Source organism: Pleurodeles waltl, chromosome 2_2 (assembly GCF_031143425.1).
Source record: "Pleurodeles waltl isolate 20211129_DDA chromosome 2_2, aPleWal1.hap1.20221129, whole genome shotgun sequence".
NCBI classification, from domain to species: domain Eukaryota; kingdom Metazoa; phylum Chordata; class Amphibia; order Caudata; family Salamandridae; genus Pleurodeles; species Pleurodeles waltl.
In genome coordinates, this window is record NC_090439.1 from 299,041,856 (window position 1) to 299,058,641 (window position 16,786).

Genomic DNA, 16,786 nt, shown 5'->3' on the forward strand with positions numbered 1-16,786 from the left:
GGCCGCTGCCTGCACCATGACCTGTGGGCACTGCACGTTGCACCATCCCACTTCGCACCGCAGCCCAGACACCATCAACGCCAGCGCTCCTGACCTCGTCATCAGCCCGGAGTTCAATCTGCACCTGGTGTGCCTTCAAGGGCCTGCCGACACCTGTACAGAGTTCCTGTCCTGACACCTGCAACACCAGCAACGCCGTACTCCGGATATCATCGAGAGGATCATGACGCCCTACATTTCTGAGGCACTGTTTGCGGGTTTTCCCAATACTGTAGATGACCAGTGACGCTGCAGCCAGCCTGAACTGTTGGATTTTTTGTTCACGATGCAGTGATAGCCCCAGACGTGCTATTGACTTCAAAGTACTGAACTTTTAAGTTTAAGTAATTCTTGCAAAATGTATATCTTTATCGTTGTATGTTGGATTTTTCTCGTTTTGGTCTTGTTTTACACAGATAAATATTGGCTATTTTTCTAAAACAGGTGTGGTGTCCTTTTGTAGTGTTTTCACTGTATTACTATTTGTTTTTGTGCAAATGCTTTACACATTTCTTCTGAGATAAGTCTGATTGCTCATGCCAAGCTACCAAGGGGGTGAGCAGGGGTTATCAGAGCTGGGTACCTCCCTTATCCAGACTAGATTGAGGGTCCCTACTTGGGCAGGATGCAAACAGGAGACCCCATTGCTAACACTTGTCAATGGGCCTGGAATCTAGGCTCCTCTGCTTGTGCCACCACTTTTCAAAATTGGTCCGGTCTCGCTCCTTTGCTCACAATATGACATGTTAGTCATTCAGCGAGAGAGGGCTCCTCAGTTTCCCTGCATCTCGGATTAAGCTAGTTTACCATCCCTTTCTACACACTTCCACAGTCATACTGGTGGGGAGTCAAAAAAAGGTATGCCACAGCTACAGCTCTACTGGGTCTGCTGCACTCGGATGAGGTTCCACCCTCTCCTCAAGCCAGGTACCCATCATGGTTATTACAGAGGATGCAACTTTGGTGTGTGAGCTCATAAATAGATTAAAGTGTCAGCCCAGGAGCAACTGTTATCACAAGACAGTAAGGTTATAACTCTACCTACCATTAATTACATGAGCATTTTGAATAGGACGTAGACCTTCCTTCTTTTTTGTAAACTTCTTTTCTTGTGACGTGTGCCTTCATTTATTGATGTGATTTGACTCTCTGGGTAGATTTGCAACATGCTTCTTATTTTCAAACCTATTTTTTTTTTTTTTGATTAATCATTAGGGTCTACAATCAGTAGCAACCACCTGAGTCCGTGGTAAAAGATGTCAATTGCCACAGCGTATTATGCTTAGGGTTAGTTATGCCTGGAAGGCATTCAGAGTTGCATAACACATGATACGGAAGCCTCTTTGGTGGAACTTACTAGGCAATTTATGCCGTTTTCTTGTACAACTATCATTTAAACCTCTAACAAATACAGCTCAATTGTGCTTAAGAGCAGCGCAATACTGGATGACCACAAACCAATTATGCTTTAATACCAGCAAAACTGAAATGTTGCTCTCAGACCTAAATCAAGCCAACACAGAATTTTACCTATGTAAGCTAGGGCTCTCACTGGAGACAGTGTCTACTGTTAGAAATCCAAGGGATGTATTTAACTTACACTGATCTTTTAATACCCAGCCAAATCCAGTTATGAAAGCAACCCATTTTTGCCTAATTAAAGATATCAAAAAAATTATCCATTACTACAGTCCACTCATCATACTAAATAAATAAATGGAGGGTTCTTCTGAGGATTTGATACTGTGCCAATTTGTACTTGAATACTAGTCAATTTAATTTTAAAAACTGTAAACTGCCAAAAAACAGAGCAATAAGAATTGCACATATACTAAGAAGTATGATCATTTAAATGAGCATTGAGTAGATTCAACATGGATACATGTAAAATATGTAATACACTTCATGGTTTCTATGCAAAGTCCTTCTATAGAATGCCTTTTACAATCACAACATAGGTCAAGATTACTTAAAGACAAGCTTTCAATTGAGACAATCAAATAGAAAGCTTCATTCAGCATGCAGACCCAACTCTAGCTCTCTCAAAATGCAACTCGGTTAAATACAGAAGAAAATGTAAAATGTGCCGGAAGACGCCCTATGGAATTACATTCTAACAAATTTAAGTTACACCAAATTGATTCTGTTTAAAAGTCGACTGAAGAAACATTTAAAAGGCTAATGTACCGATACATATTGAAGATTGTGTCCATATAAATAATTAACTACAAATGTGTAGTTCATGATAGACAGCGTTTTGTATTTGAACTACTTTTGTATGATTGTCCTGGATTCATTTAAAATTGTGGCTCACTTCGAAGCGTGGTTTCTGACATTTATTAGTCTTATGGATATATAAATGAAAAATGAAATGTACTTGACATTGCAAATTATCCTAGTGCCCCTCGGTCAGAATGTTCAACAGATTGGTGGCATCGCAAGATAGTGTTAATGCCTTAAAAAAAGAATGAGTGGGATAGCATGCACATCTTTAGCCATTATTAAAGTTGATCATTGAGTACATACATCTAGGTCTAATGTACTCATCAAATTACTAAAACAGTGGCCAGAAGGGCTACATGATGGTAATGACAATTACTTACTGGCCATACTTATTAGTCCAACTCTTCCTTAGTTCTCTTAGTTATAGCTCCATGCACGTTCTTTTAGCATACAAGGCCTGCCACTGTGCACGTTAACCTAGATATATTTTATTCAGCTTAGTTTTATTTTTCTTACAATAGCCAATTTTGCGGTCCTGTTTTATTTCTCTCTATCTAGCTGTTTTTGCCCAGGCCAGCACAACGTTCTCAAACAAGACATTCTTGCTCACTCTGTGCTTTTTTCAAGGCTGTAGTAAAATAGGTTGCTGGTGAGCATGGTACAAGCTTTGTCTCTGACATTCATAGAAAAACACACATCCTTACGTAGGGACATGTTCTCAGAACATCAGCTGTTTTAGTATAAAACACTTCCTTGTCCCTTACACATTGGAGGGAGATTCCAGCCTGAGAACCACGATTGTATGCTGATAGCTGAACGCTTCGCTACGGCTGCTTATGCAGACTTCATGCCTTTGCTCAGGTATGGGGGATGATGTCTTCCCAGGGGAACCTGAAGGGCAGAATTAGAGCATAATACGCTGTGCTCCATTATAGCCTAGGTAGGAATTAGTCTATTGACTCTAGTGACAATATGGTAGTGTTATTTCTATGTTTTACTTTCCTTGTCACAATATAAATTTTGTCATGCTGTATCGTCCTGGTTATTGCAGCCCATGCTTTGCTATCTAAGATGGAGTCACTTCATTAAAACATTATTGAAACATACACTGCCTCTGTTTGTCATTGTGTATGTGAGACTAGAGTAACTGAGAGAAACGGAGGAGGCCTGAGTGACCACAGTTTCCCTGAGAAATCAGTTATGTCATGTGCTCGGCTGCCCAATCATCCCTGCCCTTGGGTGGAGATGGGGCACTGCTAGTTAGCTGGAGCAAAACCCAGACTGGGGCGACAGGTGTCACCTGTAGTGGTTCAGACTCAGTATCCCACACCGCAGACAATTCTGCCGCTTAAAATCTAGTAGGCCTATTAGAATAGGGAGAGCCTACACGACAGTGTTATAGAGATAACAGGATAAGTTCTGCTGAGGTGCCCCCTTCTGGTTCTCTTAGGAGACTATTTAATAAACATCAGGGTGATTGCCCTTCTTGCCGGTCAGACACCTGGGTAATCATTAGACTTTTCCTGGATTGTACAGAGGATCTTGTGGTAGATACCTGGTGACTTCTTGTAAAATCTTGAATAGGACTGAGATGTTTGAGATGAGTTAATAGTTCCTGCATGGTCAGCAGTGAAACTTTTCTAAACAAGTAAGACACTGAGTGTGCCCAGTACTGTTCTTGGTAATGTAATAGCATGTTATCCAGGTAGGACTTTCAGGGTGAGGTCCAAGCAAGTCAGAAAATGTCCATTAAGCAGATTTGAGGAGGGTGGTTTATGTATGATGAGAGAATAACTTGGGTTGCCTGTTACAATCACAGTAGCGTATTTGACATGAGGACTGAATAGATAGGGATGGTATCAAGGTATGGTGGGGTAGCAGATAAGGTCTGCCTCAATTTTAGTAAAGAATGTATCCATGAATAAAAGTTTAGGGAGTACAGACTAGCTGTTTACATTCCTTAGTTTTGTATGAGTCTGAGCAGGGTGGTGGATGGGAGTCAATATGTTGTTACACCTGCTTGCATTAACACCACCTGCACAATAGAACTTGGCCAGTTTGCTTATTTTATTTAAAGTCCTGAGTAAATGATTGGTTTGCTGTCCATATTTTTTGGGGTTCTGGCTGGATTTTGTTTTAGGTCTGGCCTTAGTCTAGACCTTTTGACTTCACTAAAGTGATATACATAACATACTTACGTTCTGGAGGCTTTTAAGGCAGCCATCTCCATCCATTGGTCTATTACCGTGCCATTCACATTTTTCTTACGTCCATTACATCATACAGCATAGGTCAACGGAACAGTCCAATTCAGCCACTGGCTACCCTCACAGTAAGTGACAAAATTCTGCCACTACCCAATAAGCACATCCACACACACACACACACACACACACACACAGTAGTTCCCTTCAGTGCCACAGCCTATTATGGCATTGTGTGATTTTTGAGGGCCAAATTTTTTTTTTGCCTTTTAGCTATTGAAGATTTATGAGTGGCCGGCAGATTTCCCAACAATAACATTTTGCAAAAAAGATAACAAAAGAAACCGGGTCTCGCGTTTGCTCATGTTAGAGCTGGTCGCGTTGTAAACTCCTAACCCGACTTTTCACCTATCGGGCAGGCAAAAGTGCATTTATGTACATAACCCGAAAAAGTGAAATCAAGTACGTAAAGCGCTCGACTTCTGCCAAGCGAGATCGGGCTCGTAAATTAGAGAAAAAAAAGTCCACGAGCCCGATGGAAAACAGCGAGCCTCGCATGTTTTCTGTACTTGGTCGCTGCGCTGGAGGAGGGCTAGCCAGAGGAAAAGGCATGCCATATGCGTGCCTTCGACTAATGAAAGCAAGCGGATTTTATTAGGGAAGCCCACAACCAATAAAACACACTGATGTGAAGTTGACAGGGCTCCGAGCCCTTTTATAAATACAAAAGAGTCTCCCTGCGAAACGCATGCGCGAGCGCATGCAACACAGGCTCGACCCTAAAAAAGGAGTGGACAAAGGCTGGCAGCCGGTGCTGGACAGCTTTGCCTTGCCAATGCTTGCTATAAGTAGAAGGTTAGTGGCTGAGGCCATGTTTTTAGTGATGCGACTGTAGTAATCCAGTTTGAGTACTGAAACTTCTAAATGCCCCATTTGGAATAAAGTGTGACAAAACCAAGATGTGTTTACCATCCTTTCAAGACACCACAACCCATTAGCTGTGGGTCAGTACCTAGACGTAGAGCTATGCTCAGATGTGCCTTATACTTCAATGAAGAGGTTTTGGTCTTACTGTCTTTATAAACAAATGCACTGTTCAAGCAAGAAAACACTCTAGATAACAAGGATGGAATATTATATTGGTTCAAGCATTCAAGCGATTGGCAATCATATGCAAGTTTGCTTCCAGATTTAAATCCATATGTGGGATTGCATTAGCTTCCACTTTATTTATTTGCCATACCAACGAGACGACCATTCTATACATCTGAAATCCAGATCAGAACCCTAAGATAACCTACACTTTATGCAAACAACAGAGCAAACAGATCGACTATCAGAAGTCCTCAGTAACCTCTTTTGAGGAGGTTTTCAAAGACAGTAAGGCAAAGGGTCTGCCTCATACTTGTACCACCAACTTGGCTCTACAATCCAGGTACTCAAGTCTTTCACAGATCCATGCTACAGTTTTATTGAGAACCGAGTTTTCATGCTATTCCTTATGTAGGGGTAGACACTGTTACACCCTATAGGACAAGCACTGTGGACTCCGAATCCTTTTTGATTAGCAGGACAAGGACTACAGCTCACTCAATTCTTAACCAACTAAATGAGGCAACTTATTTGCACTTGACACAAATGCATTTTATGAGAAAGGTCCGACAACACATTTCGTAGTCTTCTGACCATGGGTATACGCTGGTAACTCTTCAGTGAGTAAACGTGAGGTATTGCATGGAATAAGGTACTTCAAGTTTTGCAATAAGGTACTGAGAGAGCCCCTTTAACGTCAGAGGCTAGTATTTGCAAAAGGAAGGCATGTATACCAGTGATGCAAACGAGAAGCACTTCACAAACATTTCTTTATGCTTTTCGGTTATTAGATTCACTTGCACAATACAAATCCACAGCTTCCTTACAATATTATCAGACGAAAAATGGGAGCTACAATACAGAAATAAGTTAGATGCATGGTTAAACTACATAGAGGCCGTATAGCATCTTGGAACAACAATGTGTTTTGTATCTACAGAGCACGTTTATTCTCAACACACTGCTACACAGGATATCATTTTGAGTTGCCACGTGTTAGTTATATTTATTGCACCAGCTGATTAACAATACCGTGGGTATGTTAATTATTAGTTGAGGTAAGCAGCACCTGTTACCCGGGTTTCCCCCTAAAATGGAATATAAGATACAGATGTTGGTGCTTAACACAACAAAATGCATGGACTGATACGTCCTGTGCATTTTTTTCCATATTCAGGCAGGTCTGACATGCAGACTTTTAACAGGGATACAGTTTTTAATCCTGACCCCATACCTACCAAGTGCGACAATAACTGCAAAACTCAATGTTACACTGTTTACTGCACTTATCAAAATTTAACAGACGCCTTGCTAAATTTGAACAGGATACGCCTACGACATCATTTAAAAAAGGAATCTTAAAATAACCCACTTGTTGCAGTGGCAATAAAATGTACCACACCCAAACTTTCACGGTCTGGCAGCATCAGCAGCTGTGCCGACCTCGAGGAATGCTTGGAGAGCTAGCCATACCGGTTAGACAAGCGGCTCAATATTCATGCAAACTGAAGCATAACTTGTGAAGTACTTTCTTTCCAGCGCGACTATACAACAGAACAATTAAAAAGAGAAAAGGTTTACCTGAAAACATTTTATTATCCCATCGGCAACAGCGAAGTCAAGTGCACTGATTAGAGGGTGCTCAAAATATGTTTACCTTCTCAATTTATCCCACCAGTGTCCGGTGATTTCCCCAAGCAAGTGCGTGTCCGATAAAAAGATGGCTTTCAAAACCGACTGGGGTGATAATTTGTGGTCTCTCTCAGGTGCGGTCGTCACTTCCGGCCAGGTGCAGCGATGCATCACGAGGTAGTAAATCAAAAATTCACAGAAGACCAGCAACAAAAGTATGTACAACAAAAGGGGCAGCAAAAAGAGCCCACATTTCTTCAAACGGCGGAACTTATGCTCTGCAAGGCCCGACCTAGGGGAAGCCATGGGTCAAGTCGTAAAGGTTCTCCAGGCCACCTCAGAAGTAGACTGCACCATGTACTCCACAACACGGTGGGGTCTCCGCCATACTTCATTGAGGAATTCCTGTATAAAAAAGGGGTGTTTTAATAATTGATAAATAATGCTGTTTTTTGGATTCATGTTTCGGCATAACTTTGCAAGCTTTTGACTTCTGTGGACCACCCCCCGCCCCCTCTTTATCATGACTGGAACACAGGGAACCCCACAGAATCATTATTGGAATCCGGGGATCCCCGGACCCCCCCCCCACTGAGTTATTTCTAGAAGCAGGGGCCCGGCCTAAACATTGTAGACGATTTGAAATGCAAAACAATACACAAAAAATACAAACACATACACAAATGATGAATCGTATTTAGTTTGCAAACAAATATGAATACAAAAATAAAGGATGTAATTTTAATAGGAAGGTTGAAGCTTTTCTAAATTCATTTGAAGCCACATATAAGCCATACTTTATTCTGTTCGATGCACCTGCACTGCTCCCATGAATCAATCTGAGGATACTAATTTAAATTTAGCGTCTAATTTCAAAATCCTTGACATTAACTGTACGTTTAACATTTTTCAATTGCACAGTTAGCCATACACTTTATTAATCTGTTAATATTGTTTAATTTTCTAAGCAGTCACGGACTCCATTGAGGAGGCTCTGCGGACCACCAGGGGTCCCCGGACCACAGGTTAGGAACCACTGAACTATACATTTAGAAGCATAACCCGGGCTCCAGGAATTATGTGATTCTGCAACTGTGACATTTTCGCATTATCATGGATTTGCCAAAAAGTGCTTCATGTAGTTCAGTATATCAGCAGAGTCTTTGTAAAGATTAACAGATCACCATTCAGTTGTTGTTTGCTGTATTCAGGTATTAAACAGGTGTCAATGTGGTGTAACTTCGTAACAGTGCACAAATTGTGCCTCATTATACCACATAATTTTCCTTTTTGTGCTGCATTAATTTATCAACCCTGCCACATAATTTTGTCCCCCACTGCTACATAATTCCATTGGTTCTACGTATAAAAATATGTTGGACAAATCAAATTAACATGACTATTCTTTAGCTATATATATATATATATATATATCTTATATCAAACTGATACAATCTTTATTTCCAACTCCAATCTAAAAGTCTCGTTTATCCAATCTTCTATATTTGCAAATGTATACACAGCACATTAATCAGGGAGACTGCCCTGTATTTTTCACAACAATGGGAACTTGTTTCTTTTTTATGTGGAGCAGTAATAAGAAGATCCATCTCCCTGTGAAAATTAACTGATAAAGCATTTTGACAAAATATTTAACAGAGAACGGGTATCACCACAGTACTAGATGAATTCCTTCCTTCTGAAAGCAATGTAAAAACAAATTGAATTCCTTAAAGCCATGTATGATCCTCTTCGATATCAAAGATATTTTATATAAGTGAACACAATTTTTAATTTGTTTACATATAGAAAACAGACCACTGGATTATTGCTTTCCAGCCACTTCACAACGATAAACAAAATCATCCCATATTTTACACTTGATTAAAATATGTTCGCAGCACAATATTCTAAACGAAATTAAGTGAGGTACAAAAAAAGTATTAAAAACTATCAACACAGTAAGAAATAGGTGAAACCGTCGAATATATACATCCCATCATAATGAGGTAAAAACATCTCTGTATGCATCTAGGAAACAACCATGACTTATTAAAATAGAAGGGTTTCACACTCTTTACTAGATGGCAGAAAGTAACTCAATTATTTGGTGGAATTTGGTCAAGACTTCCACATGTTTGAGTTCAGAAATATGAAGGAGTGACAGGCTACCTCTTAGCCCAGCAAAGAGTAGTTAGTTTTCAGATAGTAAAGTGTTATTCAGAGTGTATAGGTCAAATATATGTTTGATATACCAAGGAACTTCCACATAAATTAGCCCTATTGGCAATGGTTAAATGCATCAAACTGTATACAGGACTAAGTCTACACGCAAGGGAATCGTGCCAGCAATGGAGATAAAGCAATCATTTTTAAAAAACATTTTCCACAGCTCTTTCTCCTATGTACTGGAAAACTTGGAAGCACAAAATATTCCTTATCATAGTGTTTAGAAAAAAATTTAAATTACAATAATTCAGTAATGAGTCAACAATTGTTCCAGAAATTGATAGTCTATGTGCTTCTTTTAATAAGGAATTAATGTTCTGCAGTAAGTGTATGTAATAGGCAGTGAAGGAATTAACTTGCCTGTCCAGAGCCATGTCTCGACCCAGAACCACTCACAAAGCTTTTATTTTCTAGAATGGAATAATAGTGGTCATCCCCACTTGATTCTGTACTCAGTTTTAACTTTGCTTTAGGTGCATTTAAGCACAATTCATTTTTATCTTCTCCAATAAAAGCTGTATAAATGCGAGCTTCAAGGACATAGGACAGCACCATAAAGTATTAGACATGGATTGACCTCTTGAAATATAATTGCAAAAATTATTAGCAGGAGGCATGTCTATTTCAAAACTAAATCGTCAAAATGATGCTGCACGTATTTAAATGTATAATTATACCAACTGTAAATTGCTTAAGATAGGGATATGACAAATTCCTGTGCCTGTCCTGAAACAGCCAATCCTCCTTTCACTAATGCGCTGCCCCCACAGCAGGCATGAGTTTGCAGCTGTGCCCTGGGCAGTGCATTCATTGTGACAGGTCCAACTAAGACAGGCTGTTCCTGGTGTGCCCAGTTAAAGGTGAGCTGTAGCAAAGACCAGGGGCAGTGTGTTCTACCTGTGATTTGGGCCAAGATGTCTAAAAAGGTATCTTATAATCTAAATTAAGAGCTCTAGGGCTAGATCCAGCCATTTGCGAAGTAGATGGGTCAAAAAGCACATTTATATAACTCAAAATAGGCCTTTTATACTGTGAATTCTACATCAGACCCAGAAGAGAGGATTATGTTTGCACTGACCATTTAATTTCTCGCAGTCTTGGTTCATCACAGTACAGAAAAATTACTTTTCTCATGAGAACTAGCGGGGAAAATACAACAGACCCATATCCAATCACAGTCCACTCCTGCTCTCAAGAAGCATTGTGGCTTCAAGTATCCCCTTCATTCTTCGCTCCTCAAGGAACAGTTAGAAACCTTAAAGTGTTTTTCATGTGATAATGTGTTTAGCTAACAGTACTGGATTGAAACAGATTTGTTATTAACAATTCTTTTATTCCAGTTAAGCGGACATAGGAATTGCCTTTGATAACTCCTCATGAAGCTTAGAAACTCACTCAGTTTGTCAGCGTTTCACGTGGGGTGGTCCTCAGATTGCTAGTGTGGCCTGCCCCCTGAGAACTGTGTGTGTTCCACAGTTAGCATGGGCCCCCAAGCACATTGTCAGACAACTGAAGCCAGGAGGCACACAACAGACCTCCAAATGTGGGCACTGTCAGTCCTCATGTCTGCTTTACCAAGAGTCACACGCATCCGCAGGTATTTGTAAAGGTTCATGTCGTAACCACTACTACATAGGGGTACTAACCAATGCAAAAAATTAAACCTTCAATATCTAACAGGGTGATCAAGGTGTCTGAGAAGTGAGGATTCCATTCAAGCGGGATCCTTTGTCTCGCCGTTTATACTGGTTTCGCCGTACCATTAATATTGCTCATAGCAACCGGTGTAGAGAATCCTCTTACATCAAGGAAGAAACTATAGAATTATTTACTCGGGCTGATAGTGTTTCAGAAACGGTGGACGCCTCAATCCATATGGCTGAAGGAACTGACGTCAGTGTGCAGGGGTGGCACTTGTATGTGGCTTTGTTCACACCTCCGTGGCGGAACTGATTTGACACAAAGTTGCACAACGATACCTAGCAGCATGTGTGAGCGATGCTGTTGAAATCTTCTAGATTAAGACTGGCACATAGGGTTATTCCAATGATGTCTGTAGTTAGAAGTATCCATTGAATTTATTGTATGTCAAGCTGAGCACAGGTGATCAAGTTGTAGGCAGTAGGCATGATAGTGCACTTTTTTTTAGTAGGAGGAGTTAGCCAAAGACAGATTGAAGATGTTTGAGTAGACTGAAACAGCTGCAGTAGGAGCTAACAGTTGATTAACAGTACCTCATGGCCTTAGATTACAAGAGAAGTTGTTGATAGTTATATTGAAAGAATGGACTTTTAAGATTTCACCTGCACAGCGCTTGCAATATCTCAAGTAAATAACAAAAAAAAAGCTTAAAATATGCTTATAGCCAGCTCATTACTTATCTTTACTTACCATTGGTTGACTACAATGTCACTTTTGTTTCCTTACTTCTCACTGGTCAGAACCTCCTCCTCATCATGGCATCTACTTGGGGCTTTTCCGTGTATTCTTGCTGTGAAGCATAGACCAAGTAGAGCTTCCTGTCTGCAGCCACTGGTCTCCCACTGGCGCAGACTCCTGCAGGTACTCTTTTTATTACTTTTCAACATGCACTCTTATTGAGTGCATGTCTTGGCAGTCTCTCTCCTTCATTCCCGCTCTCCTTCCTCTCTCGGTTGTGTTTTCTCCAACTCCTTCCTCCCATGTTGTCCATTGTATTCCCACCCTCCTCCCAATGTCAGTTATTTCACCGCCCTCCCATGTCTCTTGTTTAATCCTCCCCACTCTTGCAGTGCGTTTCTCACCATTCCCACGGTGGCCCTCCTCCTTCCATCCATTTCTCACAACCCCTTGTGTCCGTTTCTCACCACCCCCACATCCCCCTAAGCCATCCATTTTGCCCCACCCCTCCTACTGATTGATCGTACCCCTCTGTTTTTAGACATATTGCACAGCAGCATGGGTTGTTGTGCAACATGGCTTAAAGGAAAAACAGCCCCATGTCAATGCTGGCCACGTCATAGCACTTTTTTTCCACTTAAGCTATGTTGCACAGCAGCTCGTGCTGCTGTGCAACGTGCAATAAACCATTGGGAAGCTAACAGAATTTGCATAGGTAAAATCTATTGGCTTTACGAATGTTTTTTTCCCCATAAGGACAGGGCATCAGTTGATTTATTTAGTGTGTGAGCCAGGGAGAATGGGGTGCGTAAAGAGAGAAAAGACTAGTCAAGGCCCTAAAGAAGGTGAGGATTGTTGACTGGGGCTGGAGAAGTAAAACAGAGACTACATGGGGTTGGTGAATCAGAGCATAGGCCATCAGTCCAATATAAGGAGGTTGGGGCAAAGAGGTAGAGTTGTACATAGGTAGTTGTGACAAGAATATGGATGTAGTCGAGTGGAGGTGTCACTGAGAAGGGTGCTGAATGTTTTCCTCATTATAGAAATTTTCAAAGAGAAGTGGCATGGCAAGTCACCAGAAATGAGGCTGGACAGCAATGTGGTAGAGTGTGGAGAGGAGACAAAGGATTATGCAGGATCGTTTCTCAGGGTCCCAGCTTGTAGAGAGAAGTAGTGGTTGATCTAGTACATTAATTTGGTCAAGTTGGTGTTGGTAGATAAGCATGAGTGTGGTCTTTTCACAAGCCGAAGGACATGCTATGATGCAGGTCTTGAAACACGTGCATTTGCATCTTGAGGTCTCAGATTGTTAAAATAACCCCAACCTAAGAAATCATAGGTTTAAACATCGGTCAGGTTTGGCCATGGACAGGTGCTCGGCCTAGGCACATGAGGTAAATTTCTAACGTGAATAAGAGGAGTTGAAAGTGGGCAGGAGTGTTCTACTTAACTTGTCATAAAATGCGTAATCCAAGATGTGTTGTGTTTTTGGTCCTGAAGTGTGTGAATTACTCACAGATTATTTGCCTTAACGTAGACATGATACCAGAATATCATGAATTTGATACCACCCTGCAAAATTACCACAGCTAAATACTGACAACCAAAATACTTTGAAAGTAAATATACCAGGTAGGTATAGGTTTACTTATACCCCTTACTGATACATACCCCGACTATATATATATATTCAAATTATGTATATGTGTAGTTAAGAATAATAAATCTATGCTAACACACATATGCTTACTTTGATGCTATTTTGGAAGTCGATATTCTGCTTAAGATATTGCTATAGGGTGGTATTAACATTGGCAACATTCTGACATACAACCCCTTCATGTACATTCCCCATATTCAGTACAGAAAGTAGAAATCTGACTGCAATACAGATGAACACTAACTGCAAACTGCACACTAAAATATTAGTCGTTCTAGCAGTTATTACACTACCCATCATTTGTTTTAGCATAGGGAACAGTCAGGATAAAAATCGATTGGATCATTCATAAACACAGTAAATGATTAGTATTAAAGTAAGCTGCACAACCTGAGAAACTAACATCTTAATAGAAGACAGTGGTGTGAAACACGTATCAACACCCTAAGAAGATTTTGGAAACTCTTAAGTGTATTCTATGTGTAAGTGTGTTATTGCTTGAGAACAATGTGTTAAAAAAGATCCTGCTTTGAACACAATCCATAAATTGGTGCTGTCTATCTGACAGTGAAAAAATAAGTGACAAAAGGATTGCACTCAATGCACTGAAAGTTAGGAAGGAGAAATGAACCTAGAAAAAAAATGTAGGCTTTATTGTCACTCTCGTTCTCTTTGTTTTCATTGGTAAGCAGCAGCTATTTCTCTTGTTTTTACTGGTCAGCATCAGATTGTTTCATTTTGCCAGTTTTGATCGTCACAGAATGTTCTGAGAGAATTTTGGTTTCACCGTATTTAGACCTGGCACATACAAAAAAAACATTGACAAAGTTAATAGGTCTTACCTATGCAATATCTATTGTCTTCGTCATTTTGTTTTGCCACCTATCTTCTAGAAAGGGTAGAGGCTTCTAGTAATCACCACATCCAATAATTGAAACTTTACAAGGAGGCACAATGGCATGCCTTCAGGGAAGAGACTCTCACACAGCCCTACCCATATACCTCATGTGTCATGTGCCGCTAATCATCTGTCCTTGTGATGCACCTCGTGTGATGTGACGCTCCTCTTCTAATCCGGTGCTGAGAATCTCACACAGCTCCACCAATGCACCTCATGTGTGATGTGATGCTCTTCTTCTGTTCTATCACTGAGAGTCTCACAAAACTCAGCTTCTGCACCACATTCGTGATGTGCAACACCCAACTGTTCCAACACTTAACCCCACTGCCGCTCCCCGCATTTCTGAAGTACCGCATACACTGACATTCTAGCAGTGAAACCCACAAAATGTTCTGCCACTGGGACTTTTCCTATTGTGCCTTACCTGACGTTATTCTACCACTGCAACTAACACACAGCTCTGTCTTGCACATCATTTCCGATATGCATCACTCTGCAATTGAAACAATAGGAATCACATAGAGCTGTTCTGATGCACAGTACTCTCATGTGTTTCACCACCAAGACCCCGAAAAACGGTGTACATTATTCAAATAGCAGAGCTGTGCATGTCAAAACAAGAGGTATTGGAAAGAAAGTTCCACCCATAGCATCATCGATGCACCTTATTGCTGATGGGTAGATGCACTCTGTGCTAATCCAGCACTAAGTTCCACAGAGAGTCCTTCCGATGCACCTAATTTCGAACGTTCGACACACCCCGCTATTTCAACAAGACCTACATTACACGCAGCGCTCTTGACGCATCTCCTTTCTGATGCAGAGCCGTCGGATCGACAGGTATTTGTATAGGTGCATGTAATAACCACTACTACCGCAAAAAATAAAACCTTTATTATGTAACATGGTGATTAGCAGGGCAATATGGCAAAAAATGAAGCATACTAGCTATTATTTGGCTTTGTCCATTTATTGTTAAGCTATGTTGAAGAGCAGAGCGGCTGTTGTGCTGTGTAGTTGAAAGTAAAAAAAAAAAATAATAAAAAAAAAAAACCGATGGCACGACCAGCGCTGACCACATCATAGTGCCTCTTTTTTTTTTTTTTTTTTTTTTTTTTACTTTCAGCCATGCTGCTGTGCAACATGGCTAAAGAACACATCGATAAAGCCAACAGATCTTGGATCGAGGAGACCTATTGGCTTTGTCAATGCTTGTTCTCCTTTCTTTACTGGTAAGTGTGTATAACGGAACACTTGATAGCACTACTCAGCCGCTTTGTAAGAGCTCCTAAATTAAAAAGAACTAAGGCAAAGGGAGGCTTACAAAGATGAAAATAAATTAAAATGCTTTAATATACAGGAATGTATGAGATGAATACTATTAGTAATTTTACAGATGCACAAAACTTGAGTGCACAAAGAAGACTATTTAGATCTTAGAAATCTAGACATACGCCACGTCATACAGTTCACTTTGCGTAGTAATTGGGGAAGAAATGTACAGAAGTATTTTTACTTTTGATTTGTTTTTTCATAGGAACCGTTTTTCCTTTCGAAAAAAACCTCTTCCTCTACGCACCGATGAAAAATGGGTTTGTAACCTTTCGTTTTCCACCGAGTAAAAGTACTTGTGCATCAGTCTTGCACCTGTTGTCCCAACGTGTCCGTACAAATTGCAACAGTGGGCATAATGTGTTTGTCCACTCACAGTGGAAATGCCCACTGATTCTCAATTCTTTAAATGAGAATCATGGACTTTCCATCCCATGATCTGCTTTTGTGCACATATCTTCAACACACCTGTGCAAAATACTTTGTGAATCTCCTTTTGTTCCACTTCTCCTGTCTTGCATAAATTCAGTCTTTCTTTCCCTTCATTACCCAATCCCCTTTCTTTCTTCGTTCTAATTAATTTCCTACATCATCTTCGTCCCGCTTCTACATTTCTGTCCTTGCTTTCTAAAAAATCCCCATTTCCCTCCTTTCCATCTCTTATTCTTCCCTCCCTTTCACAATGTGTTCCTTCCTTCCCTATTCTGCCATGAACCTTCCTAGCCTTTCCCTTACCTTATTCTTTCTTTCTTTTTTACTTCTCCTTGTGCCTTTTTGCGATTCCTCACCCCTCTTCATCGCCTTCATTTCTTGTACGCTTCAGAGGACACCAGCATGGCAGAACGTAGAGTGTTGTAGAGGCAGGTCGACAATAGTGGGTCTGCCCTTTTAAAATGTATCTCGCTCACCAGTGAGATACCTGGAGGTTTACCTTTGCAATGAGGGGGGTCTTACCTGCTGTAACCCTGACAAGCCACCTCAGGGTTTCATCCTTTCATGGTGGAAAGATGTTCATAATTAAAGAAACTCACATCTATTATTGGCCTATTACGTGTGGTGTGTTCTAGAGGCACACATGTAATGTCATAAAGCAGT

At 40.6% G+C, this 16,786-nt stretch overlaps 1 protein-coding gene across 4 annotated transcripts in view; it reads right to left on the minus strand.

Annotated features, from left to right (window-relative positions):
* Positions 1 to 16,786, minus strand: part of MPPE1 (metallophosphoesterase 1) — a 442,317-nt gene that overhangs the window by 413,939 nt on the left and 11,592 nt on the right. For all 4 annotated transcript variants that reach the window (XM_069219749.1, XM_069219751.1, XM_069219750.1 and 1 more), the window contains one exon: positions 7,216 to 7,595. In XM_069219749.1, coding sequence (XP_069075850.1) covers positions 7,216 to 7,496 — 281 coding nt within the window. In that variant the 5' untranslated portion in view covers positions 7,497 to 7,595. The remainder of the gene's footprint in view (positions 1 to 7,215; positions 7,596 to 16,786) is intronic.